General features: G+C 32.6%; 1 protein-coding gene across 2 annotated transcripts; it reads left to right on the top strand.

Moving 5' to 3' along the window:
• The first annotated feature begins 533 nt into the window (after positions 1-533).
• LOC120073236 (villin-3-like) lies at positions 534-16680 on the top strand. 2 transcript variants are annotated; one of them, XM_039025960.2, is made up of 23 exons: positions 534-805; positions 3295-3445; positions 3622-3721; positions 4148-4216; positions 4922-5158; positions 5244-5421; positions 5680-5812; positions 7078-7237; positions 7330-7480; positions 7561-7661; positions 7758-7916; positions 9733-9801; positions 9871-9939; positions 10049-10186; positions 11105-11233; positions 11619-11766; positions 11916-11926; positions 12008-12148; positions 12214-12339; positions 14364-14426; positions 15015-15264; positions 15780-16012; positions 16099-16680. In XM_039025960.2, exons 2-23 carry the CDS (start codon positions 3390-3392, stop codon positions 16210-16212), a joined length of 2835 nt encoding a protein of 944 aa, XP_038881888.1. In that variant the 5' UTR covers positions 534-805; positions 3295-3389; the 3' UTR covers positions 16213-16680. The 2 variants fall into 2 exon arrangements, with proteins under 2 accessions (XP_038881888.1, XP_090168479.1); XM_090312353.1 differs by lacking the exons at positions 534-805; positions 3295-3445; positions 3622-3721 and adding an exon at positions 3822-3906.
• The last annotated feature ends 10190 nt before the right edge of the window (positions 16681-26870 follow it).

Genomic DNA, 26870 nt, shown 5'->3' with positions numbered 1-26870 from the left:
AGTGAAATTTTAAATTTAATTTTAAAAGTGATAAAAAAACAGTGAAACTTAATTAATTATAATTATTTTAATAACATTTTAATTTATTAACATAAATTAACATTAAAGATAGAAAAATGAGTATTTAATAAATAATGGAGATAAAAAGTGTAAATCTAAAAACATAGATAATAAATTGAAATGAAACTAAAAACTAAATGTGTAACATTTCGAAATCTAGAGATTAAATAGACCCATAACCAAAGACTAAATGCGTCAATTTTAGAAACCTCTAAGAAAGGCATATTTTGAAAATACAGGATCAAACACATATTTTTCAAAATTACAGGACTAAAAAGATATATTTATAAATTTTTTAATATTATTATTACTTTTTTTCAAGCCATTGCAATTTATTTTATTTTTGCATGAGAAAGAGAGGAAAAAGAAAGCGAGGAAAAAAGAAAAAAAAAAACTAATCTTTACGAATATTCCGTTCTGTGGAGAAGGATGAGAGAACCAACATTTCAGGTGCTCACGTCACCCGTTTCTTTGCCTTAAATAACTACTGTCTCTCCCAATTTTTCTGCACTTTCTCTCTCTCATCATCATCATCATCCATCTCCTTCTTCATCTTCTTCTTCATAATTCATTCATGCCCATTACCCTTTCTCTACTTCTCCATTTTCCCATTTCTTTTTAAACCTCAATCCATCATAATTTGGACCCACAAACTTCTCTGCACATATTTACCTTTAATTCTCTCCCTTTCTTCCTTCTTTTTGTTGTCTTTTCGCCGGAATTGAGAACAGTTCAGAGATCTCAGGTATTTCCATGAATTTCTTTGCCCCCTTTTCTCCATCATTTCCAATCCCCTTTTGGATCTTTCCCTTCTTTCTTTTTATTCTTTCGTTGATTTAACATTTTTTTTTGTTCTTGGTTGTACTGATTATTGTCGTTTCTTGTTTTTTTTTGTATTTTTTTTTTTTGGGAATCGTTTCGAATTGGAATAATGAATTGGAGCTTGATTGTGTATTTGGAGCCCTTTTGGAACAATCCGAAAGTTGTATTTGCTCCCCCTTTTGTGTTTTGATTTCCTCCTTCAATTTGGGATACCGTTGTCTGTCACCTTTGTTCCCGTTTATTTATTCTGTAATGTGTTTACGTTGTTTTTGTTTGAAGTGGTATGGTACGGTCGGGAATTGATCGCTTGATGGTCATCCATCATTTACTTTTGATGGAATGTAATATTTTGTGTCGTTGGTTGTGTAAAGACGTCTGTAGTATTGGAAAATGAAATTATACACTCTGTTCTTGAGGTAACTTGAAGGTTTCTTTCCCCTTCCTCTGCCAAGGACGGATCTCCACATGACTATGCCATTGAGGCTCACCACCTCAGGATTTTGAAGAGCACTTATTGTTCTTCTTAGAGCGCGTGCAATTGTTCTTGAGACATATTGTTCTTCTTGATACTGGGGGACTTTTAGCCTCCAATACCAATTGCTAGGACAAGGGACCTCTTCACATTTCCTCAACGAAATGATATGGTCCATTTTGGATAGAAGCCCTTGTGTCTTTTGTCTTTTGTTTCACACAAAAGGCCTCTTCCAATGCAGATAATGTCCATCATTTATGTATTTATGATAGTCCTCATGTGTTGCCCATGTGAGACTTTGGTTGCATTTTCAACAAGCCTCAAATAGTCATTGACCTGTCTAGCTCTTATTGAGGTCATCTCCTTTCTTTTCGGAGCACACTAGTTATCTGATAGAGTTCAACCATAGATCTCTACATGACTATATTACCTGTCTAGCTCTTATTGAGGTCATCTCCTTTCTTTTTGGAGCACATTGGTTGTTTGATAGAGTTCAACCATAGATCTCTACATGACTATATTATTGAGCCTCGCCACCTCTTTTTTCAACATTCTAAGATTATACGAACACGACTAAGTTAGAGCATGACTTTGATACTATTTGTTAGAACAACAAACCTCTCTTAAAATGGTATGATGTTTGTCCACTTTAGGCATAAGACGTCATGCCTTACCTTTTGGTTTTACCTAAAACGCCATATACCAATAAAGATTTTTTCCCTTAATTATGTACCTACGATACTTCATTAGTTTAGCTGATGCGGGACTTTTTTTTGCATTCCTAAAAATGGAGATACTGAATTAAGTTTTATTAATTTATTTTTTTAGCCTAGGACAAAGAAAAAGATACTGGAGCAAATGTACCTCCTTTTTTAACTCTTATAGCCTCTCGTCGAATTGGAGAAATCTTTTGTAACTCCTTTGGCTTGGGCATATCACCCCTCTTTTGTAAATTTCATACCTCAATGAAATTTTTTCTTAAAAAAAAAAAAAAGAAAAAAAAAAGAAGAAAAAAGAAAAAGATACCAATTTCACTAATATATTTAAACTATTGCAATTTTGACAGAAGAAGAGAGATGTAGCTTACTAGGTATGGCAATGGTCAATAAACTCGAGTATAGATGGCATAGCATATGTGTAGCTGCATTGTGTTAGTTGCTTTTGTAGACATTCATATTAGCTTATTGTGATGGTCGTTTATGTGTGTATATTTTTTTTTCCTCTGAGAATATTGGTATCATTTCTTGTTTTATGGGTTATTGTCAAACTCTTGAAGCAACCGTGTATTTTTTGCTTCTTTTCACTATAATAAAAAATTTATCTTTCTTATATGTACACAAGAAAAAGTTTCATGAATAGTGGCACAGGGTAACTTGAATGATTATGTGTACTCTATGACATGAGTATAATCCGGCTGCAGTTCAGTATAGTTGCCTCTGATATCTCCGTGTCAAATAAGTTCACATGCATGTGCTCTAAGGAGAAGAATATGCACGTTGCACTTTGGAAAAAAATTATTCAAAACCAAGGAATCTTTTTACTTGTGTAAATTATGGGCAAATAAAAATGTCACTTTCTTTCCATTTGTTTACTGGGCAACTTTGCTATTTTTTTTTATTTCTTTTTTGTATTAGTCAGAAATATGGTATTTTTTCTGTGTTCCACAGCCAAATTGTGGGAGAAATCCTGAAACACATGTTTTTATCTTTTTTGAAGTTATAAATGCTTAAAAGATATGCAATTTGATTTGGATTCTTGGTATTTTCCTATCTCCATTTTACTGTTCACTAGTTAACACCAAAGGTAACCTGTTGTGCATTAGCAGGATGGAAGTTAATTAAAGTAGGTCTTACAAACATCCCAATTACATTTCATTATTAAGTTCTAATTTTTAGTTTTTGTTATAAATTTATCCTGAGTTCCTACTTTCTCTCATGCAGGGTTTCGTGGCATTTTTGGATGATAGATAAAGGTGTTTAAGAGTCTAGCATTAAATCTGTGTTACCATACCCACTTATAAGGAAGAAACTAAATCATGTCTGGCCCCACAAAAGTTATGGATCCTGCTTTTCAAGGAGTAGGGCAGAGAGTGTATCCTTTGTTCGTTTTTTCTTTTGAAATAAGAGAATTTACGTTCATTCTATATCTTACGTTTTAAGATGATCATGTTATTGAATTATTCATTTATTTTGTTTAGACTTTTTTTTTTTTTTTCAATATTGAACATGCTTGTAGTAGTTTTACAGGTTGAACTTAACACCTTTTAGTGGCTCCGAAATTTGGCGAATTGAGAATTTTCAGCCTGTTCCATTGCCAAAGTCCGATTTTGGAAAATTCTATATGGGGGATAGCTACATAGTATTGCAGGTTGCTTTCATCTTATTAGTACTGCTCTAATATGTATTTGAAATGACTTATTACATTTAATAGATTTGGCAATGATTATTTAACTCGATTTCCAGGATTATTCTTTTTTATCATATGATTAACAGAAAAAGCTAGAGTTATACCCACCTTGGCAGTTGACACCGATTTTTGGAGTCTTAATTAGTGTAAGCTTTGTGAGATGTTTGAAGCAGTTGGATAAATCATAAAAGTACAAGTACTTATATTATTTTTCCTTTTTGGTTGTCTTAGTTTTTTCTTCTTTGAGAAAGAATGAGTCACTCATGCTAAGAACTGACCGATAAAATATAGATATGGAAGGTGGCTTTGGAGTAAATGCTTGTGCAATAACTTTGTGATAATTGTCACTTACATATACTCTATTTTAACAAATATTTCCTATTGCAGACAACACAAAACAAAAGCGGCTCTTTCTTGTTTGATATACACTTCTGGATTGGAAGAGATACAAGTCAGGTGTTCTTTCTCATCTTGTATCCTGCTCTCCCTCTCCTTGCTTTATGGAAAAAGTTTTAGATCATGGCCATCGTATATATTTGTAGCATGTAGGTTTGTATTGACCATTCTAATAAAATTCTGAGATGTCACATGCTCGATTTGGCTATCGCAGACTGTTAACTTGTTATTTTTTAACAACACCAATATTTCTTGGAATTTGGAATATCCATTACATTACAGCTTGGATCTAAAAAAAATGTAAGCAGAATTTTCTTTAAGAATTTTAAAAACCACTGTTGCCATACTCAAAATCATAATTTTGATTTTTTGTTTCCATGAATGTCAACTGGCACCCTTTTTCTGCTTGCTTGGCCTCACGTGGCTGAATCTATAAAAGAAATAGATATTATTCTTTTATTTTCTGAGAATTAAAAAAATTACAGTTGCAATACTCATGATCTGTAATTATGATTTGTTTTTTTTCATGATTCCCATATTGGACGCCACTTTTGTGCTCACTTGACCTCAGTGGGTGACTTAACCCCCCACTTAGATGGAGTTTTGGTTGTGATTGAAAAATAAAATAACTCAGTCTTTGTTGATGTCTTTTCCAGGGATCCAAAATTATCATCTGAATCCTCAAGAAACTTTGCTCTGCATTTTTCTTCCCCTTCTTTTTTGTTTTGAAGATTAATTCCTAAATTTCTGGACCTTTTGATCTAGGATGAAGCTGGGACTGCTGCAATAAAATCCGTAGAGTTAGATGCAGCTCTTGGAGGCCGTGCAGTGCAGCATAGAGAGCTTCAAGGCCATGAATCAGACAAATTTTTATCATACTTTAAACCTTGTATCATTCCACTTGAAGGAGGTGTTGCATCTGGATTTAAAAAAGTTGAGGAGGAAGAATTCGAAACACGGTTATATACCTGCAAAGGAAAACGAGTTGTTAGAATGAAACAGGCACAGGATTCTATACATATGAACTCCCCTATATTTTGGAATTCATTATATTTCTGGGATCAAAATTTTCATTTTGATAATGCAGGTTCCTTTTGCTCGGTCTTCTCTTAATCATGATGATGTGTTCATCCTAGACACTGAAAACAAGATATATCAGTTCAATGGTGCTAATTCCAATATCCAAGAAAGAGCCAAGGCTTTGGAAGTGGTGCAATTTTTGAAGGAAAAGTATCATCAGGGAGTGTGTGATGTTGCAGTAGTGGGTATGAAGAAATGCTTCTAGTTTTTCACTCTGCTACCTTTCCCCTCTTAATAAGAAACACAACTTCTTTGAAAGTAAAGGAGTGGCAAGAATAAAAAGAAAAAAGAAAAAAAAAAAAATCAAAGGAGTGACATTAGGCAGAAAGGAATTTAGTTTTTCACATGGCCAAGGATCTATAACTTGTTTTCTGAAGTTGCTTACTTCTTGTTGTTAGTTACTCCTTAGTTTCTTAACTGTGTAACTTTGTTTGCCATTTTAGATGATGGGAAGTTAGATACAGAGTCAGACTCAGGGGAGTTCTGGGTCCTCTTTGGTGGTTTTGCACCTATCGGAAAGAAGGTTAGCACTGAAGATGATGTGATTGCAGAAGCCACGCCTGCTAAACTTTATAGGTATCTGTCGATTTCTCACCCTCACCAAGTGAGAATTAAGAATTTATTTGATTTAGCATTTACTTTGTGCAAGTACCTTAAGAATGGAAACTTTTCTTATATAAATCATTTTTTTAAAAAAAAAAATAGAAAGACTTCCATTAAGTGAAAAGTTACACATAGCACCCCTTAGGGTAAGGAAAAGCAATGATTTAGGGTTGAATATCTTATCCTCCTTTCTTTGTATCTTCTCATATTCTCAATGATAGTATAGTATCTTATTTCTGAACTACAAGATTTAGAATCATTGGATACATATGCCAAAAATGTTCGATAAAGTTTTCATGATAGATGAACCTGGTACGCCTTGCTAATCTTTTAAATGAGAAGGAGATCATTAAAACGATTTTTGTTCTTTGGTGGGTGATTTTGGGAGTTGAAAATATACTTGCTTACTTTTGTTTTTTTTTCTTTTGGGCTGTTTCATTCACATACTCAAGTTGAATGCAACTAATTTTTAGCAATAGACCTTTAGTAAGTAATAATTTGCACATAGTTATCCAATTGTGTCTTCAAGTAATTTTGAGTACATTCATGAATCTGCTTTCCCTTTTCTTTTTGCAGCTAGACCTAGAGATAGTTCATGGAATCTTTTAATGTTAGATATAGATATATAACAGTTTTCTCATCAGTTTCTCAGTCGATGTGTTTTATGCTTTTGTTGTCTAGAGACTCACTGTAGACATCAATATTTCCGTTATGATCCAAAGTTTCCTTCAATTTTATCTTGTGTATCTAACTTTTGTCATTAATCTCAATTTTGTGTAGTTTAGTGTGTCTTGGGAGTATATTGTCAGGGATAGCCTCTAAATTTCTTTAGGTGACTGTTTAACATTTTAGAAATTGTACACAAGATTGATTTATATAATGTACAAAACATTTTTAAGGATGGTCTATTACATCACATGTGGAGTGGGGGGGTACTCTTATCTACAAAGTCTTAAGAGGAAGTAGAGAAGCACCGCTGAGTTGAGCTCATATTGGCAAGGATGGTCTTGGTATTTTTATATTAACACAACCAGCTTGTTGCATATATTGCTATCTTTCTTCAGACAAAATAATATTGAATCATAACATGTTTTGTGAGAATCTTATATGCTTTTCTAGATTAATATTTAACTTAACGATGCTTTTCCATGCTTTCATTATCCGTATGATTCTTGTATTATTATCTTTTAGCAGAAAAACAAACTTGACACACTAATTTGTTTTTTGGATGCATGCAGCATAGCTGATGGCGAAGTGGGTATCATTGAAGCTGAACTATCCAAATCATTGTTAGAAAATAACAAATGCTATCTACTGGACTGTGGTTCTGAGGTATTTGTTTGGGTTGGACGGATCACCCAGGTGGAGGAAAGAAAAGCGGCCATCCAGGTTGCTGAGGTAATAGAGAGACAGTGTAGTGTCCAAGAGAGTAATGTTCCACTAAATTTGGATCTAAATGTATCTGTTCTTCACTACCTGTACCTTTCTAGGAATTCGTCGCTAATCAAAATAGGCCAAGATCAACACAGATAACACGACTTATTCAAGGTTATGAGACACATTCGTTCAAATCCAACTTTGGTTCCTGGCCAGCAGGATCTGCAGCTTCTGGATCTGAGGAAGGAAGAGGAAAGGTAGCAGGTACGGATCATTTGTGACTTAAGTAGACCTAAAGTACTTCCTGCTCAACTTGTTCATTCTGGTATTCAAATTTCTGCCAGCTTTATTGAAGCAACAAGGTGTTGGTATTAAGGGGATGTCAAAAAGTAATCAAGCAAATGAGGAAGTACCTCCATTGCTGGAGGGAGGTGGAAAGTTGGAGGTTTAGTCAAAGATTACTTCTTCACGTTAATTTTGAAAACTTTATTTGGTAAATACTTGTTTTATGCTAAGAAATTGGACATTGTTCATTTTGTAGGTATGGTGCATCAATGAGGACACCAAGACTCCAGTGTCCTCAGAGGGTGTCGGTAAATTTTATAGTGGAGACTGCTATATTATACTTTACGCTTACCACTCAGGAGAGAGGAAGGAAGATTATCTTTTGTATACTTGGTACGGAAAGGATAGCATTGAGGTAAGTTAAAATATGTTGCTTTGGGTGTTAAATGGAATTCCATAACTTGAGGTTGTGCATTTGAATGAATTAGAAATAATTAGCATTAGAACAAAATGGAAGTATTGTTATGTTCTTATAGATATCATAATACGTTAAGAAGGATCTTACAGGATTTGATTTAGAGTATGCTTGGCCTAGCATATGTGATTTAGGATGAATATAAGTTTTTTTTTATTTGTTATTGTTATTTTTAAATAAATTAATTTGTAACGTATGGTGATAAAATCAGATTGATTTTAAAACACTTCTAAAAGAAATACCTTGGTGTTGGAGACTTTTTAAAAGAAATACGTGGGTGATGAGTCTCCAACCAGCGATTCTATTGTGATTGCCTAGGAATCACTTTAAAATATGCATTGAGATTTATTTGTTTAATAATTGTTTTTTGTTATAAGAACTCTCGGATGTGTGCAATCAAACAAGTTTATTTTTATTTTTTACTTTATAAGAAATTAAGCTTTCAATGAGCAAAATGAAGAAATTACAGGGGCATACAAAAAAGTAACCCCACAAAAGGAGTCCAAACCCTAAAATGCAGAAATAGACTCCAATCTAAAAAGAACAATGATCACTATAGCAAATTTGTGATTAATAGTGTGTTTGGAACAACTTGTGATTATTGTAGCTTATTGAATGATTTTAAAGGATAAAAAATGTTTTTTTTTAAATTAAAAAGAATCTTAATAAATAAAAAACACTTTAAATAACTTGAATTAATTTAAAAGCTATTTTGAAGAAACTCTTGAGAGAGAGATTGTCCAAGAATGACTTGTAAATTAATCCAAGTTTATTAAAGTGCTTTTTATTGATTAAGATTTTTCTTAAAAAACACGTTTGTTCATCTAAAATCACTCAATAAGGCATAAGCTATACTAAAACACACTTTAAATTATTAATTCTTCCAAAGATACAATTGATTTTGTCTAAAAAGCATCTTTTTATAAGTTATTCCAAACACATTATAAATGCACTTTTTAGACAATGCAGCTCAACACTTCTATCATTGGTATTAAAATCCCATGGTACATAGGCCAGAGAAATAGTTTAAACATACGAGATATTTAAATTTAAAATTTCTTTGACGAACTTCTTTGGAAATGTCTTTTCGTGGGTTGTGCCACTAACCAAGAAATATCCTGGAATAAATACCCAATGGATCTGCAGTCTGCATATGTTCATGGCAGTGGATAAGGAAAAGTCTGTCTGTCTTTGAAGTTGGCATAAAGTTTTCTTGTGCCACTGGCCCACCAAGTAGTTACTATTTAAGGGAAATGTGGAGAGCCACTTTTAGAGGAGAGTGAGAAGATATTTTTTTGTTATGTTGACAGGAGCTTAAGCCAAGGTCTCCCTTGGGAGTTCTTCCACTTTTGGAACTTCCTAAGGATCTATTTGAGAATAGGACTCTTGGTCACAAATCATTAACAATAAATAAATAAATAAGGACAGTAGTTGCACCACTTATTCAAGTGTAAGGTTTAGTCTAAAATGCACTACTTATTTAAGGTTTTAGGGTTAATTAATGAAACTGAAAGATCAAGATTAAAGTTGACCCTCCTGCAGCCCTGCGTAAGTTGGGGTACAGATTGAACTTGTCCCTATCTTTTATTTGTGTAGTTAGTTTAAAGTTTGTGCAAATGTATTTATTGAGGACTGTCATTATTTCTTTATGCATATTATAACTTGTAAGTTAAATGTCTGGCCACACTTTTGTTTTCTTGGCAAAAAAAAAGGTTAGACCGTACTCATCATTACCTCACACGTTGTCCAATGTCAGGAGGACCAAACGACTGCTGCTCGCATTGCAAGTTCAATGTCAAACTCTCTCAAGGGGAAACCAGTTCAGGTATTAAATCAATTTGTTAGATCAGGATTATGTTATCAACATTGACACGCTACATTGGTACTTCTGTAGGGTCGCATTTTTCAGGGTAAAGAACCGCCACAGTTTGTTGCACTTTTCCAGCCTTTGGTAGTCCTCAAGGTATGTAGCTTAAAATATTTATTGTAAGAATCCTGCTTTTTGAGTTATGGTTTCTAACACGAAGATTGGAGGCAAGCACTTCTCTTTTTTAACTGACTACTTTCTTCAGGGTGGTGTGAGTGCTGGTTACAAGAAATTTATAGCAGACAAAGATTTGGCAGATGAAACATATAGTGCAGATAATGTTGCTCTCATCAAGGTTTCTGGAACTTCTGTCCACAACAATAAAGCAGTGCAAGTTGATCCTGTATGTGCAGAATAAACTTCTACCATTTCTATTTGTTCTGGCAGTCTATAGTTTATGAATATTATTTTGTAGAGATGCCTTTATCTTATATAAGTTGCATTGGACCATATTTTCTTTGTATGTATATTATTCAACCATAGTAGAGGAGTAAAGAGAGAACAGAAGTATCTAAGAGCAACTTTCAGTCATGGGAAATGTTGCTGGCTAAAGAAAAGGTTACAACATTGTCTCCTTTTAGATTGGACTCTTTTATTGAACCAGGGAGAATAAATAATTGCTTGGTTCTGGACCACTTCATCCACCGAAAGTTATTTCATGGTTCTACGAAGGGATTAAACATTGTTTTCTGAGTTTTATGCGTGAGTGATATGCAGGAGAAGATGCCAAATATGAGGGCTTTTAAAAGAATGCTCAGCCATGTTTTCACCCCACTAATAGTTTCTTTGGGCTTAGAATTTTGTCACAGTGAACATATCCATATTATCATTAAGCATTGATTCTGAAAGGGCAGGCTCAACATATCATCAAGCACTTATTTGAGATTGATAACTTCCAGTATTTCTCTCAGGCCAACTCTTTTCCTGAGTACTTTGGCTTTTAATTTGAATAATTAGGCTCTAGAATCTTGAAGATCGTGATCATTATATGTATGGACATGTAGACTTGAACAAAGCTAGTTATGGTAGAAATTACTTAACCACTTTTTCCCTTTGAAGTGGATGCAATTCTTAATTGGCATAAATGGTTCTGCTTATATAGTTAAAAGTCATTCTTTAGGATAGAAATTTCTTAATCATTTTTTTCCTTTGGAATTGGATGCAATTCTTAGGTGGCATAAATGATTCTACTTCTCTATAGTATAAAAGTCATTCTTTATGTTACTTCAGGAACAATTTCATAAGCTTTGTTCTTGATCAGGTGGCAACATCATTGGACTCTTGCCATTCTTTTGTCCTGCAATCTGGATCTTCTTTGTTTGTATGGCATGGAAATCAATGTGCCTTTGAGCTGCAACAATCAGCTACAAAAGTTGCTGAGTTTTTAAAGGTTTGCAACTCAGCATTGCCTTTTACCTTTTTCTTTACATTGGCACACTATAAAATAAGGGTTTAGTAACTTATGTATCTGATTTTTGTTGAATATATACCATAACACTAACTTCATGTTAAGGGAGGAGCACAGAGAGTAATGTTTAATTGGTTTTGTTAGGCTTTTTTATGGAATAATTTAAATGTTAAAGATAGAGGGTTAACATGGAATGAAGGAATGACTTCTTTCTTTAAATTGAACTTTTAGAATATAATGAAAATATCTATGAATTGCACATCTGTTCTGTTTCTTGTTACGATCATGCTGTACAGGCATTCTTGTAGACATGAATTCTGTACACTTGACACTAACAGTAGTATATCCTTTCCTGTTTACAATCTAGCCGGGAGTTACTTTGAAACATGCTAAAGAAGGAACAGAAAGTTCAGCTTTCTGGTCTGCTCTTGGGGGAAAACAAAATTACGCCAGCAAAAAAGCAGCTTCAGATATTGTCAGAGACCCCCACCTATACACAATTTCATCAAATAAAGGTGGCAGTTCTTTATAAATTTATTTTGCATCAATAATTTCTCTCTTGTAATGGCATGTTGTTCTCTACCTTATCTAATTAGTCGTTATATTGATACCTATTTCCTTTGACTGATCATTGTGACCATTCCCCATGCTTTGGATATTTCAGGACGTTTTCAGGTGAGCTTTGGACCACTCTGTGTATCATTTTGGATGCTTTATTAAGCCTGTAAAGTTATTCTTGTTCCTCATATTTTGAAGGTAGAGGAGGTTTACAACTTTTCTCAAGACGATCTCTTGACAGAGGATATTTTGATTCTTGATACACATGCTGAAGTGTTTGTATGGGTTGGTCAGTTGGTTGACACCAAAGAAAAGCAAAATGCCTTCGAAATTGGGCAGGTACTCTTATTTTAGGATATCTCAAAATACTCCTTTATTATTGTCATTGACAACTGCTTTTGCAGAGTTACATAGAACTGGCTGCATCTCTGGAGGGTTTGTCTCCAAAAGTACCACTATACAAAGTCAATGAGGGGACTGAACCAAGCTTCTTCACGGCCTACTTTTCATGGGACAATACTAAAGCTATCGTATGTGCTGGCATTTTTTCCTTTCTGTTTGCCTATATACGTTCTTCTTCTTAGTTCATCTACTAATTCATAAAGAATCTCTTCAATTGAAAACTTGGTTAGATGCTTCTCTTGCCACTCGATTTACTTCATTTATATTTATCACACACAAAAAAAAGAAAAAAATCTGACTTAACAGTGAAAATTGAAATGTGATAAGTATATTCTTGAAAAGAAACTCTTGAATTTGAATGGACAAATATGGGGGTCTTTGTTTTGTTTTGTTTATTTATTTATTTTTTTTTTTGTGGGAAGGGAACAGCTTGGGACCTACAGGAACAGTAATGAGCAGCTGAGATCTAAACCCATTCTCTGTTTCTTATAACAAAAAAGAAACAAATAAGGTCTCTAAACCCATACGAAAATGGAGATTGTATAAGGATATCTTGGACTTAAATAGTTAAACTAAAGGAGAAGTTAAAACCATGGTTGATTGAGCCAGTTTGTACACACTTGGACTATTCTTAAATTAATATTCTAGGTGGGTGGTTGCTATGATTTGAACTTATGGTCACATTCATTGTGATCTATGTTATGGGTGGTAGATAGTTAGGTTTACTTACGAAACTTGTGAGTTTAATCAAAATATATTTGATTGGAAATCTTTATTCTAAGTCCTCATTACAGATTCTAAAAGTTGTTGATTAATTTTTGCAGATGGGTCTAGAAGGATTCTTCTTTTGGAACCAAAAACAACTTTTCATTTATTGATGAAGATACAAGATGTTAAAGGAAATAACCTCCTATAATAAGAAAAAGAAAAAAAAACCAAAAACCAACCAAATAAAATGGGCTAAAATAGCAGCCCCGAAAGGAAGAATCCAAAAGCAAGCCAAAGAACATCCTCCAGCTGACCAAAGAAAAAAGGAGGGGGGAAAAAAGACAGAACAGAAAAGAAACAAAAGAACTTCTCCCAGACAACCAAAAACCTAAAAACAACCACAAACAGTCATACCAAACCCAGCAAACCAAAGAATGAAATAATGACAGCAAAACAAAAAAATTAAAGCTCTTTTGTAGTTTGCCTTTGTGTAAGATAGGAATAAGAGTTTCAGTGGAACGATCTTTTAATTGGTGTAAAATATGCAAAGCCAATGAATAATCTCGAGACCCTTTTTCTCCTGTTATTTAGCCTCTAGGTTTTTGTAGGCCCTTGTTCTCCAAGCTAAATCAATGGCTTTCTTCATCTCTGATTTGATGATCGTTATTTCAAAGTTGAAAGTTGAGCATTGTGGATGAACGTTATCAGTTTTTATGAATTTTCGGCTAGAAACATTAGAATCTTCTGGGGAGGAAGAAAAACTATTTCTTTCTTGTGGGATCACATTGTTTTGTGGCTTTCATGTGGTGCAAAAATCCTTCCTTTCTATAATAATAATAATTATTATTTTTTAATTTATAAAAATGAGCTTTCATGTAGAAATATTATTCTCAAACCCTCTAGAATTTTTAGAGGGTTTGAAAGGCCCCTAAGTGAGGTGTGGTCCTGTTTTAGGTTCAATGTCTCCTTGTGGACTTCTATGACTACTTTTCTTAATTAACCGTTAGATTTTAGTTTGTTAGGTTGGAAGCTGTTTTTGTATGTTGCCTCCCTTTTTTGTCGGCTCTCTCTTGCAGACAAGTGTATTTTTAGGTTTTTTAATTTTTTAATTTCTTTTTTGTCAGTACCTATAGACCTTATTGTGCCATAGTCTTAAACGTGCATGCCAATGCTAGATACTCTGTCTGGAAGTTTCAAGAAAATTTTGTCAAGTTTGTATGGTTTGGGAAGCATAAAGTCAAGATGATATGGAAATGTGTCAAGGAATTTGAAAATTTTCCATTCATTTATGTTTTATATCATATAACTTGCTTTGACTTTAGTTCTTTGCATTGATAATTTATCTCGTTATACATGTCTCTTTTCTTCTCTTCTTTTTTCCTTTTTTTTTTCTCTCTGTTTTTAGAATTTTAGTTAAACTTTGAATTATCTTCACCAAATGTAGGCTCAGGGTAACTCGTTCCAGAAGAAGGTTTCTCTGTTGTTTGGAATTGGCCATGCTGCGGAGGTAAATGCTCAACTTTCTCTAACCTCTTAAAATTGTGAATTTAGAATGCAGCTCATGTATATATTTTTTTTCTTTAAAAAAGAGGTTCTGGCTGTCCTTCCGATTTGCATCATGTACTCCAATTCTCAAGCCGGCTTTTTTATATTTATTTTGTTTTGTCTATGAAAATCCATGGAAGAGCACAGAAAAACCATTACATTATTAGGATTGTGCTGCATTAGGCATCTGAGAAAAGTAAAATTATAGCAATTCTTTTCTTGTGGTGCATACCAATCTTTTTTACTTCCTTTCCTTGTACATCTGTTTTGTTTTGTCTATGAAAATCTATGGAAGAGCACAGAAAAACCATTACATTATTAGGATTGTGCACGTATGAGAAAAGTAAAATTATAGCGATTCTTTTCTTCTTGTGGTGCATACCAATCTTTTTTACTTCCTTTCCTTGTACATCCTGTCTTGAAAGGATAACACTGGTTAACTCGTAATTTTGCTTTGTTTTTGGCCAATCATATGGTTTTGCCACCTTTTTCTTCTCTTTTTTTTCCTTCCCCCTGCATTGATCAATTTTCAATCATATTGCTATTGCAGGATAAAACTAATGCATCGAGCCAAGGAGGACCTAGGCAAAGAAGTGAAGCTTTAGCTGCTTTAAACTCTGCATTTAATTCATCCTCGGGGCCGAAAACTACTTCTACAAGGCCATCTGGCAGAAGTCAAGGAGGGTCACAAAGAGCAGCTGCTGTAGCTGCACTTTCTTCCGTTCTTACAGCAGAAAAGAAGCAAGGATCTGACTCTCCTTCCGCTCCACATAATCGCAGCCCAACTTCAGAAGATATGGGTAAGAGAGCTCCATTGGACTTTTAGATATCTCTGATTTAGTTGCACGTTTAAAATTCTTTGCATTGACATTTATATACACTTGAACTTGAGTTGGTCTAAATCCATTCTTTTTGTAGTTGAAATTTAAAGTGTGTGGTTGGAAATTATATAGTATGTGGTTAGATATTGCTGGCAGTCCATTTATAAAGACCATCGCTCTTCTGAAAACTCTTGTTTCACTGAATTCTATTGTTGATACACCGCTTTTTTCTCTCATTTTCTGCTGTGAAGCGCACTTGATTTGGATTTCTCCTCTTTTTCAATTGTACATGCCTTCTAATTATAACCTATTTATGCACTCAAGAGTGTAAGGTAAGGATCAATTTCTTCCAAAAGTTAAACCTTTTCTGTTGCAATAGAGAAAGGAACGAAATAAAATTATATCCTGTAATCTGCCTTGCGGTTAAACCACAACCTCATAATGACGATCCTTATATGTATACTTCAACATTTTATATAATTGGGTATTGGCAGGAAAAGGAGATGATGAAAGTTTCCAAACAGAAAAGGAGTATACTAAAGAAGATGAAGACAAGGAAACAGGAAATTTTTCCCCTTCATTTGAAAATGACGGGGGCGATTCGACGCCCAAGCATGATGGGGGTCAGGATTTTGATGCTGAAACTGTTAATAGTACATTCAGTTATGATCAATTAAAAGCCAAGTCTGATAATCCAGTGACTGGAATTGACTTCAAAAGGAGAGAGGTTGGTGTGACGATGGAGATTTCTCTCTAAACTTTTCTTGATTTATGATGGTTTTAATAGTTGGTTCAATGTCCCTGATTTCTCAGGCCTATCTTTCCGTGGAAGAGTTTGAGACGGTATTTGGTATACCAAAAGAAGCATTCTATAAGCTGCCTAAATGGAAGCAAGACATGCATAAGAAGAAGGTTGATCTATTTTAGTGAATGAATTTATTGTGGCGTTCTGCATTTGCTCGACTGACTCCGACATCCATATTCGAGAATCAGTGTTTTGCGAATGCACGGGAATCATGACTGGTTTGCATTTTTGTCTAGAATATGGTAGTGTTTCCATCAAGGGAAAGACCTTTGGTTATTTTATTGATTGTGATGCAGCCTAATGAGTTGTTTTTTTTTTCTTCTCCTTTTTGTTTGTTGAACTCTCTCTCTCTCTCTCTCTCTCTATCTCTCTTTAATAGTTTCCCTCCCTGCATTGTGTCTCGTTTTTGAGACCAGTCTTTGCAGTTCAATTCTTTTATTGTTGGTATGTATTAATTGTGTTTTGTTTTGAGGTGGTTTGAGCTTTTTTTTGATCTTTTATTTGGCAGAAAGAAATGAAAATGGTGTATATGCAAATGTATATGGGATTGACTCAATATTAGGAAGAAAAATTACTTGGTTTTCTGCTAATTTTGTGTTTGCAACTATTTCTATAGTAGCTTCAGAATGATCTGGATTTTTGGTTGGTTCTATGATTGTGGTTGCTGCTAAACTTGGTGAAGGATCTGGAGGTGTGAAATGGAAAATGCTTGTGGTTTTAGGATGATGCTACTTATTGTTGAATTGGGTCAAGCTAAGGAATCTTTCTATGACATTCAAATTGTGTCTAATAAGGCTATGGATGACAAAATTCTCCAGGGGTCTCCGATTCGATTGAGGTGGAGGATCCTCGGTTTGACTGGGTATAGGATCAAATTGGGTCTCCGGTCAGGGACGGGGAGGAGATCCTCGCCCCATCTCTGACCTCGAACTCGATTCCTGTCCTCGCCTCGATTTTTTTAATTTTTTAATATATATATATATATATAATAATAATAATAATAATAATAATTAAAATTAGAAAAAAAAACTGAAACAATGGCTATAAAAACTACTTTTAATTATAATTTTTTCTAATTTTAATTATAAATATTATATATATATTATTAAAACAGTTAGTTTTGTTTTTATTTTATTTTATTTTCTAATATAATAAATTTTGTAATAAAAAAATATTAAAATGCTTTTTTCTAACCAAATATATGTGACAATAATATTAATTTATTACATAAAATTTATAATTTCAATATAAATATTAATTTAAAATAATAAAAATAATAAAAAAAAGTAGGGACCCGAATCCCTAGCCCCAACCCCTTAAGGGATGGGGATTAAAAATCTCCACGGAGATGGAGAGTGCATCTCCACCTTGGCCCGACCTCGTTGTCATTTCTAAATAAGGTATTGAATTTATTTATTTATTTATTATTTTATTTTATTTTTTAAGAAGCAAGGGCATATCTTTTAATTTTGTATTTAATAGGTGTGTTAATTTTAAAAATGTTAAATAGGTCAAGTGTCATAGCCATAAAATTGTTTACATATTTATTAAACATGATTAAAGATTTAGAGTTTTATTACACTTTTAAAAGTTTAGAGGTTCATCGTCCAATTTGGCACCTAAATTGAATCGGTAATAAAACTTTTTTTCCCCATTTTATGTGATTTTTTCCTTTGTTTTTGTTAATTTACTTTTTAATTTTTTAAATGATTGAAAATGCTTTATGAAATCGAACATTTTTCTTTCTAGAATATTACAATTTTAAGAGGGGAGAGACTAAGGAGGTTATTAATATTTTTACTTTTTAAGCTATCAAACTAAACTTAAACTTTTAGTTCTAATTAGGAATTGGTAAAAATGACCTTGTGTCAAACTAAAGAAATGAAATCACTAAAAAGAAAAATGGTAGAATTGAAAAAACCTAACCACAAAATCAAAGAACATTGTAGAATAAATGATTAACTAACATCGTTTGTACTAATACGTCAATTGGATATATTCTATGATCAATAATTTTATTATACTCAATAGATTATTAATGTATCTACTAGAATTGATTAATAGATAAGACATCAATTACTATTTTAAGAATCAAAGATTCGATCCTCCAACATTTGTAATTGTTTTTTATTTTTTATTTCATTTTCCTTTTCTTTATTTTGAGTCGAACCTTTGTAATTATTGAACTTAAAAAAATGCCAATTGTTTAAATTCTTCATTATTTATTATTTTTTAAAAAAAAAATGTAATAGAAACAATACTAACCACTACAAATTTCTTAATTTTGTGTCCTATAAATTGACTCAAAGAAGATTCTTTAGCAAAGAAATTTTATGATGTAACCATAGTTTCATTCTATTACCTTTTTAGCCTTTTGCTTATGATTCTTCTTTTTTAGAAAAGATCTTAGACAAAAAAATTAGCCTTTATCTCTAACCTTTATTAGTCCCCTATAGACTAAACTTCATTGCCATTTTCTCAATGCTTATCAATCAATAAATAATTTTTCCATATAACAATTTAAGCACTAAATTCTACATATCATCAATTTTATTATGTTAACTAATGATTAACCAATAATAACTTGCTGTTAACTTATTGATTTCTATACTGTATATTTTTCTTAAATTAGATTTAAATCATTTACAAATAAAATTATGATAGTTTTTGTAATTTGCTCAATATATAAAAAGAAGAGGCAGTTCAAATTTTATAGTAGTAGCTTTCAAAGACCACATTAGTCCTCATCAATGGAGCTGTCAACCACAAACAATTATCCAAAGACTCAACCACTAAAGATATGATTTATAGATTTTATGTCTCTTTATTTTTTTTTTCTCTTAAATAATTGATTATGAAGTTTAGATTCTCATTGGCTCTCTTTCTTGTTTGCTTTTTGCTCTCATTATTCTGCCACATATACATTGTTCAAATTAAATCCTATAAAAAACCACTTACTTTTACTTGATAAGATAGATTATGCTCTTGGTGGGCCATGGTTTAAATATGATTAGTTTTTTTTTTTAATTTTTTTAAAATAATATGAGAATGAAATTTAAAACAAAAAGTAGGTGGTTTTGATTAATGATTTTTTTTTTTTAATATAAAACATATGGGATAAATTAAATTTCTCTAGCTTAAGAAATCCATCCTAAGATTTTGAACCAAGTTTTTTAAACAATATGTTTGGAGGAGGAAAATTGAATATTTATCCTTAAGATTGATAGTATATATTTTATGTCAGTTGAATTATGTTCATATAGACAACTTTTGATTGAACTTGTTTTGTCTAATTGTGTTGTATTTTGTTTTTTTTTTTTTTCCATATGTCATATTTTGCATTAAATTAGTCATTAAGTAAATGATATTAACTACAAGGACTATAGAAAATCAAAATGGACTGTTGAGCAACATGATCAAACTTATATTTTTTAAAATTTAGGATGCAATAAGCACAAGTATCAAACTTCATTAAGTAATTTATAATCTTATATATTTATAAAAAAATCATTTTTTATAAACATCTTTTAAAAAATTAATAAAATAAAATGGATGTAGTGTTTCTTGAATGAGTTTAAGTGGTCAAAAGCCTTTTTTTAAAAAATCTTACTAAATATAAATAATAATTTTTCTTATTGATTTAGAAGCTTTTGCTAAAAGAAAAGCAAAAAGCCAAAAAAAAAAAAAAAAAAGACAAAAAAAACTCTTGATAATATTTATATATACATATAGTGCAACTAAATTTATTTGTTATTTCAAGGGTTTTTTTATGAGAAAAAGTAAGACTTTTTTTTTAATCGAAAATTTAAATATTTTTAAGAGTGTCTAAACTAAAACATATTCTAAACCAACTTAATTGATGCTTAGAAGCTATAGATTTGAAGTTAAAACTGTAGATTTGAAGTTTTAAGTTCGATTAAACCTCAAAATAAGCGTCAAAGTAAAAATGATTCAACTGATATATAAATGTATTAGTAATAAAAAAGTTTGTGAATCAAATTCTGTTACTCTATTGTACTCAAAATAAATAATAATAATGTAAGCCTCCAAATAAGTTGCAAGTACTTTTACTTTCAAACTTATGAAATTTGTGTGCTATATCATTGAAAATGACCATAATTTTGTGAAGAAATTTGAATGTTGTTAACAATAAATCTCTCCACAATAATTATTGAGGAAAATAGCATTGAAAATATTTGTTGATTCCTAAGATTTTAGAGTCGCCTCAAGATAATTAGATGATCTATCGGGTGAAAAGGAATGCCTGGTTTCATGTTTGACTAGGGTCGGCCTCAACCAAGGTCAAGGCTGAGCATCTTTCTTAAGCTATATTATGGGCATACAATGATCTCTTGGACTTGGGCATGTCAAAAAAATACTCCGTTAGACATTTGGTAAGACTCGACCTCGATCTTGGCCAAGATCGGGTACACTGGCTTGGGCTAGGCTCATGCTAGACCTTTTTTCCTAGGCTCATTTTGGTCTGAAGTTGCCACTTTAGGCCTGTATCATGCTCTCTTCTAGACCTTGTCATTTCTATTTACGCTAAATGTCAATTATACCATTCGATAAAAAATCACTCATAACATTACCCCTCACACCCATGTTGGGTCTCGAGATTAGGCTACTCATAGTTATTAATTAAACATTCTGAGCCCGACTTGGGATTATAATTTCTTCTAACTCATGCTGCTTTAGTGATATTTTCGATTAGCTCTCAACAAGATTACACTTCTCGCTAGTGTCCATGTGAGGTCCTTGCAAATTGACCTATCAAACCTGTAAGGTTGATGTTGGGTACTTTCATGGACGGTGTTTTAGGCCCTGAAGTTACTGTAGGTTGGTTCTTAAATTATCCCTGGGATGATCCATGGCACCATATTAACAGGGTTGATGTTTGAAGTTCCTCTAGGTTCAATTATTCCAAAGTCAATCCCCTTTTGAGGTATTAACACTCTACTGATTCTTTTAAGAAAGATGAAAATCGATTTTCTTAAGATTATAAGTACTTTCTTGAGAAATATGAATATTGATTTATGAGAGGTGGCGTGACCAACAAATGACCATCTTTGGAGCTTGAGATTCTCTCTAGAAAGATGATAATCGATTTTTTAAGGATGATGTAGCCAGGAAATGACCATCTTTAGTGCTTGAGATAAAAAGATGATACTCGATTTATGAGAGGTGATGTGGCCAACAAATGACCATCTTTGGAGTTTGAGATTCTCTCTAAAAATATGATAATCAATTTTTTAAGGATGATGTGGCCAAGAAATGACCATCTTTGGTGCTTGAGATTTTCTCTAGAAAGATAATAATTGATTTATGAGAGATGATGTGGCCACCAAATTACCATCTTTGGAGCTTGTAATTCTTTCAAGAAAGATGATAATCGATTTCTGAAAGATAAATTAACTTTTATGTAGCTTTTTTGGACACCTTTGAACATGTGTTAGGCTGTGATTGATGGAAGCATCAAAGAATGTGTAGTGACCATGTAGCGGTAGAATATGTGTTGACCACATGCTGGCAATTAAAGAAGCTTGGCCAAGTTCGACCTCGACCTCGACCTCGACTTGTGTTCTAGCCTCCAGTTCAATCTATGCCTAATGATTTGCTATTCTATATCAAGGATGAGCTCTTAGGTTGCAACCAAAAAACTTAAGTGCATGATGTGTAACTTCTAAATAGGACGAGTCAAATTTTTCCTCGGCTAAGCTTGACCTAAGCTATTGGTCACATGGTTTGTCGTCACCGCCTTTTATTATTCTTTTTGTGAGGTTGGCCTTGACTTATTTACCTTGGAAGCCCCCAAATTTTTCCCAGATTTCAAGCTGTCTTTTGAAATTAATTTAATGCTTGTTTGAAGGATCTAATGCCTTTTGTTTGATAGGGAAGTATATCCCGTGAAAGTTCGGTTTTTGTTTGATAGGGAAGCATATCCTCTATAACTTATGTATTTTGTTTGATATGGAAACATATTCCCTATGCAACCCCTACTCAAGGGACATTTTACTTAGAGAAAATGTTTGATTGAGTATGAAGTTCAATATCTTGAAGAAAACTAATCTTGTTCAAAGGAATATAAAAATTTCTGAATCAAAATAACCAGTATGCCAAAAAAAAAAAAAAAAATCATAAAAAACAAAGTGCCCTAAGATAGGGTTGGCTTGAAACTTGGTAGGTTGGCTCGACCAACTTGGCTGGTTAGCCTTGGGTGGTGGTTTTTTCTATCAAGGCTCACATGTTTGTCTTCGACTGTCTCTTCATCTTTTGAGATTCTAACTGATCCTTAGTCTCTGTTGGTGCTCTTAGGCCTCGACCTCAGCCTGAAACTTGGACTATCTAAACTTCGAATCATTTTTAAATGATGAATCTTAATTCTTTTCAACTTCTTGAGCATTTTGTTATGTACTTCATATTTGTGTTTACATCTAGATCTCGAACAACTCTATTTTTCATCGGTATAGTTAAGCCTCGACCTCGAATACTTAAGGTTCACACAACCTCCTAGATGTTAGGATGAGGTCGATAGAGATCTCTTGCCATTATGTACTTAGGATCAGCCTCGGCCTCGGGCATTTTCTAGAGTGATGGTGTACTTAGAAGCGTATAGATGATGAAACTATTTTACTTTTATGCACTTAGGGTTGACCTTGGTCAGCACCCTGTGAAACTTTGATTATAAATTCACGTTCTATCGATAATTTGAGCCTCAATCTTAGCCTGGCTTTTCACATCAAATTGATCTCCTCAACCTCGACATTACTCGCCTCGACCTTAGCTATTGGCTTCAACTTGGTCTTCTCGACCTCAACATTAGTCGCCTTGGCCTTGGATGTTCGCTCCAACTTGGTCTCCTCGACTTTGGCATTGGTTACCTCAACCTTGGTTCTTCGCTTCAGTTTAGCCTCCTCAACCTAGACCAAGGTTTTTTTGGCCTCGACTCGGACTCCTTAGCTCAATCTGCACCATGGATTTTAGTCCACCAATCTGCCTAGCTTTGCTAGACATAACTTCATGTTGCTTCATCTGTGCAGCAATTTGAGGTTGCTTTTTCCCGAGGTCGAGGTGATGTTTGATTTTTTATTCTTCTCGAGTGGCAGTCTTGATCTGAGTTATGTTTCTCTAAGTTATATTTTCATCCCTCCCACTCATGCTTTGTAAGGTATGTAGATTGTTATTAGAACATTTTCTTCCCCACAAATGGTGCTAATTGTTGATACCAAATTTTGGACAGGAAAAAATGCACATGATCTTCACATGAAAGCAAAGCTAAACTTGTAATTTGGTAAAGAGATGACCTACAAACAAAGATAATGACTCCAATGCCAAAGTCAGATATGAGTACTAATATAATAGATAAGAAGTTAAAAGTTTATGTTACCTCACATGGAGCCATAATGATTTATAGAGAAAGTTGACTTAGGTTGTTCTCTAGGGGCTTAATTAGATGACCCACTGGGCCAAAGAGTATGCCTAGTTTCATGTTTGGCTAGGATCGTCCTCGGCCAAGACCGAGACCGAGCATCTTTCTTAGGCCATATTATGAGCCTAAAACGACCTTTTGAACTGGGACGTGCGCAAAACATGTCCCATTAGACATTTGGTAAAGCTGGGTGTGCACACACAACATTTACAATATTAACCCAAAAAAGTCATAAATAGGATATGCACACACTCAAAATTTACAATATTAACCCCAAAAAAGTCACAAACAGGATATGAATAAGAATTAATAAAAAAAAAAACAATGAAGTGAATTGGAAAAATATGACCTCTACTTCAAAAAAAAAAAAAAAAGAAAAAAGAAAAAAAAAAGTCATAAATAGGATATGAATAAGAATACAAAAACAACAATGAAGTGAATTGAAAAAGTGGGGCATCTACACTAATGTCATAATTTTCAATTTGTACTTATTATTTATTATCATATAAAAATTCTTCCGTATGACAAATTAATAGGCCCAAGAAACCTCATCTAATCATGAATTATTGTTAGATTGTTCTGAAAAACACCTAATCCAAAATAATTAACACAATGACTTTAAATAAAATATTGGAGTCTTGCTTGGATGGATTTTCTTCCTCTCTTTTTTTTTTTAACTTCTTTGAATTGTCTTTTAGTACCTAAACAATTGCAAATATATGTGTTGAGGAGGAAAACAAGGAGAGAAAGATAAGGGGAATGAAGCAATTTGAGGCTCTTAGAGTGTTAGGTGAGCTTTAGGTATCCAAAAGGACTATAAATAAATAAATAAATAAAAGTCCTACCATTAAACATAGTTAATTTTATTTTACCCATGAGAATTATTGTCATTTCTCTCTATTTTATTCCCTATGTTTTAAGAGTTTTTTTTTAAAAAAAAAAAAAAAAATTAATATAGGTTTATATTTTTGACTTTAATTCATTTTGATTTTGTACATCTAAAATGATTAATCTCTATAATTTCAAATCATCTATTTTGGTCTTTGCACATTTAAGAAGTGACAAATTTTAGTTACTATACACAAAATTTGAATATACGTTTTATACACGATAGAAACACTTTAGTACAAATTTATGGCTATATTTCAAGAAATGCATTAACTTAAGTGCAATACTAAAATTATTATTAAAAAAGAGATAAAAATGAAAATGAATGAATCAAAATGATCTTTTCTTAAAAGTATAGGGATCAAATGGATGTACTGAATATACATAGACTAAACTGAACATAAATTGAAAGTATGGAAATCAAAATAAACATTTTGAAAATATATTAATCAAAATGAACCAAAACCGAATTATGGGACCAAACACTAACGGAGCCACGTAAGGGTCAGGGGGCAAAATATAATTTTTATGGAGCTATGAATACTTGTAGAAGACAACTATAATATGATTAGTTAATTTATGGAGCTATGATTTTTTTTACATTTTTCTTGCAGTTTTTTTTTTTTTAAATTATCCAGTGTTCCCAAAATATAATTTTTAAACTTATTTTTTTAACATTCGAAAGTATTGGTTCAAAAGTAAATCCAGACATTATGAATTATGAAATTCAACCAAATATGTTCAGTCGGTTTAAGCGATTTCTTTGGTTTTTTTGGGTTTTTTTTCTTGCACCCTTCAAGTGAAACAATTTGTGAAGGTTACATTAAACCCTAAAATAATTAAAAAAAATTTTAAAGCACAGTTCAGACAACGTTTAAAAGCACATAAACTCCGATATGATCATTAAAATTTGTAAAAAGAGGAAGAAAATAAAATTTATATTTTTTGGTAAAAAAATAAAATATGAGATGAAACTATTGAGGTTGATGTCCTAAATCTTGTAGGGTCCTATAGTTTGTAATTGTATTGTACAAATATTTTATTTATTTAATAAAATATGAGATGTTTTATTTGACGTATAGTAGTACTAAACCTACAAACCAATAAATTAATAACCAAGGTTATCATTTGTAGCTTATACATATATGTAGAGACATACAGTTGGATCATGTTTAATTGATAACCTAAATGGCTTGTAGTAGATGGATAAGACTGGATACCTAATCTTGGTGACACTACGAACCAACCTGCTTTGTAGATGTTACAATTGTTGTAAAGTGCTACAAATGATCTGATCCTGATCATTCATGTGGAGACATGTGAGCAGGGGTATTCTATACAAAGAAGTTTGTATAAGACTGGACTACAAAATGACTAGTCTCATTATATAACGTCGTTAATAATTGAGACTTATGTTTCACCAGGATGACCATAGATGACATGACCTGAATCTTGAGTGAGTTGTGAACTCCTGCCTATGAGGGCAGTCTTTTGATTTGTATGGGCGAGAGTGGCCAGATCACCAACTCAATAAGCCTACTCTTTTGAGGATTCGTCTGATTGGGCAGGCGGGAACACAGCTACACAAGATGGAATTCACTCATTTCCCGAGGTCAGAGTAAGTAGATAAATTGCTCCCTTAAGGGCTTATTCCAGGGCTTGAACAATATGACACCACATTCTCTCCTAGCTTGAGAGGGGTTTGGTCATAGTTGGACTATGACTTATGTTCATAAGAGGGATCGGTGGTACTTAAGGAGTTAGAAGTAACTACAAGGGCAAAACGGTAATTTTGGCCTAGCTGTATTTATGAGCAGTTTGTAAAGGGTCATCGCACTATTGATTAGTTATATCCAAGTGACACAAAAATATATTTGTAGTGTGAAGTGTGCAGCTATCGGTCTTAGTGAAGTGCCCAAAAGTTAATGGATGTTGAATAATTTAATTAAAGAAGTTTAATTAATTATTCAAGTACCATTGGAGCTTCAAGCTACAGGTTCATGAGGTCCCATCTGTAACTCATCAGGGATTAAATGAGAATCAATTTTGGATTAATTTGAATTGTTCAAATTAATTGAGAGAATTAATTATATGTGATATAATTAATTTAATTTAATTATGTATGATATATTTGCTATAATGTATTTGATACATTATAATATAAAGTTTATTTGAGAGGAAATAAATATTTGAATATAATTCAAATATTAAATATGTGAATTGGATTAATATAATTAAATTTAGTATAAATGGAATTTATATTAATATCATGTATTAATGAGAGAATGTAAACTATAAGTTATATTGTATTTGATACAATATTAAGCTATAGGTTATATGTTATATTTGATATACCATATAGTTTAATATATATTATATGATAAAGTGGTTATCATATAAATATATATTAATGTTTTATTAAAATAAGTTTTCTTTTATTTATTTTAAATTTTGAAAAATTAT

The sequence above is a fragment of the Benincasa hispida genome, chromosome 3, assembly GCF_027475165.1.
Source record: "Benincasa hispida cultivar pf3 chromosome 3, pf3_genome.v1.1, whole genome shotgun sequence".
NCBI classification, from domain to species: domain Eukaryota; kingdom Viridiplantae; phylum Streptophyta; class Magnoliopsida; order Cucurbitales; family Cucurbitaceae; genus Benincasa; species Benincasa hispida.
This window is presented reverse-complemented; position numbering and strand designations above follow the sequence as displayed.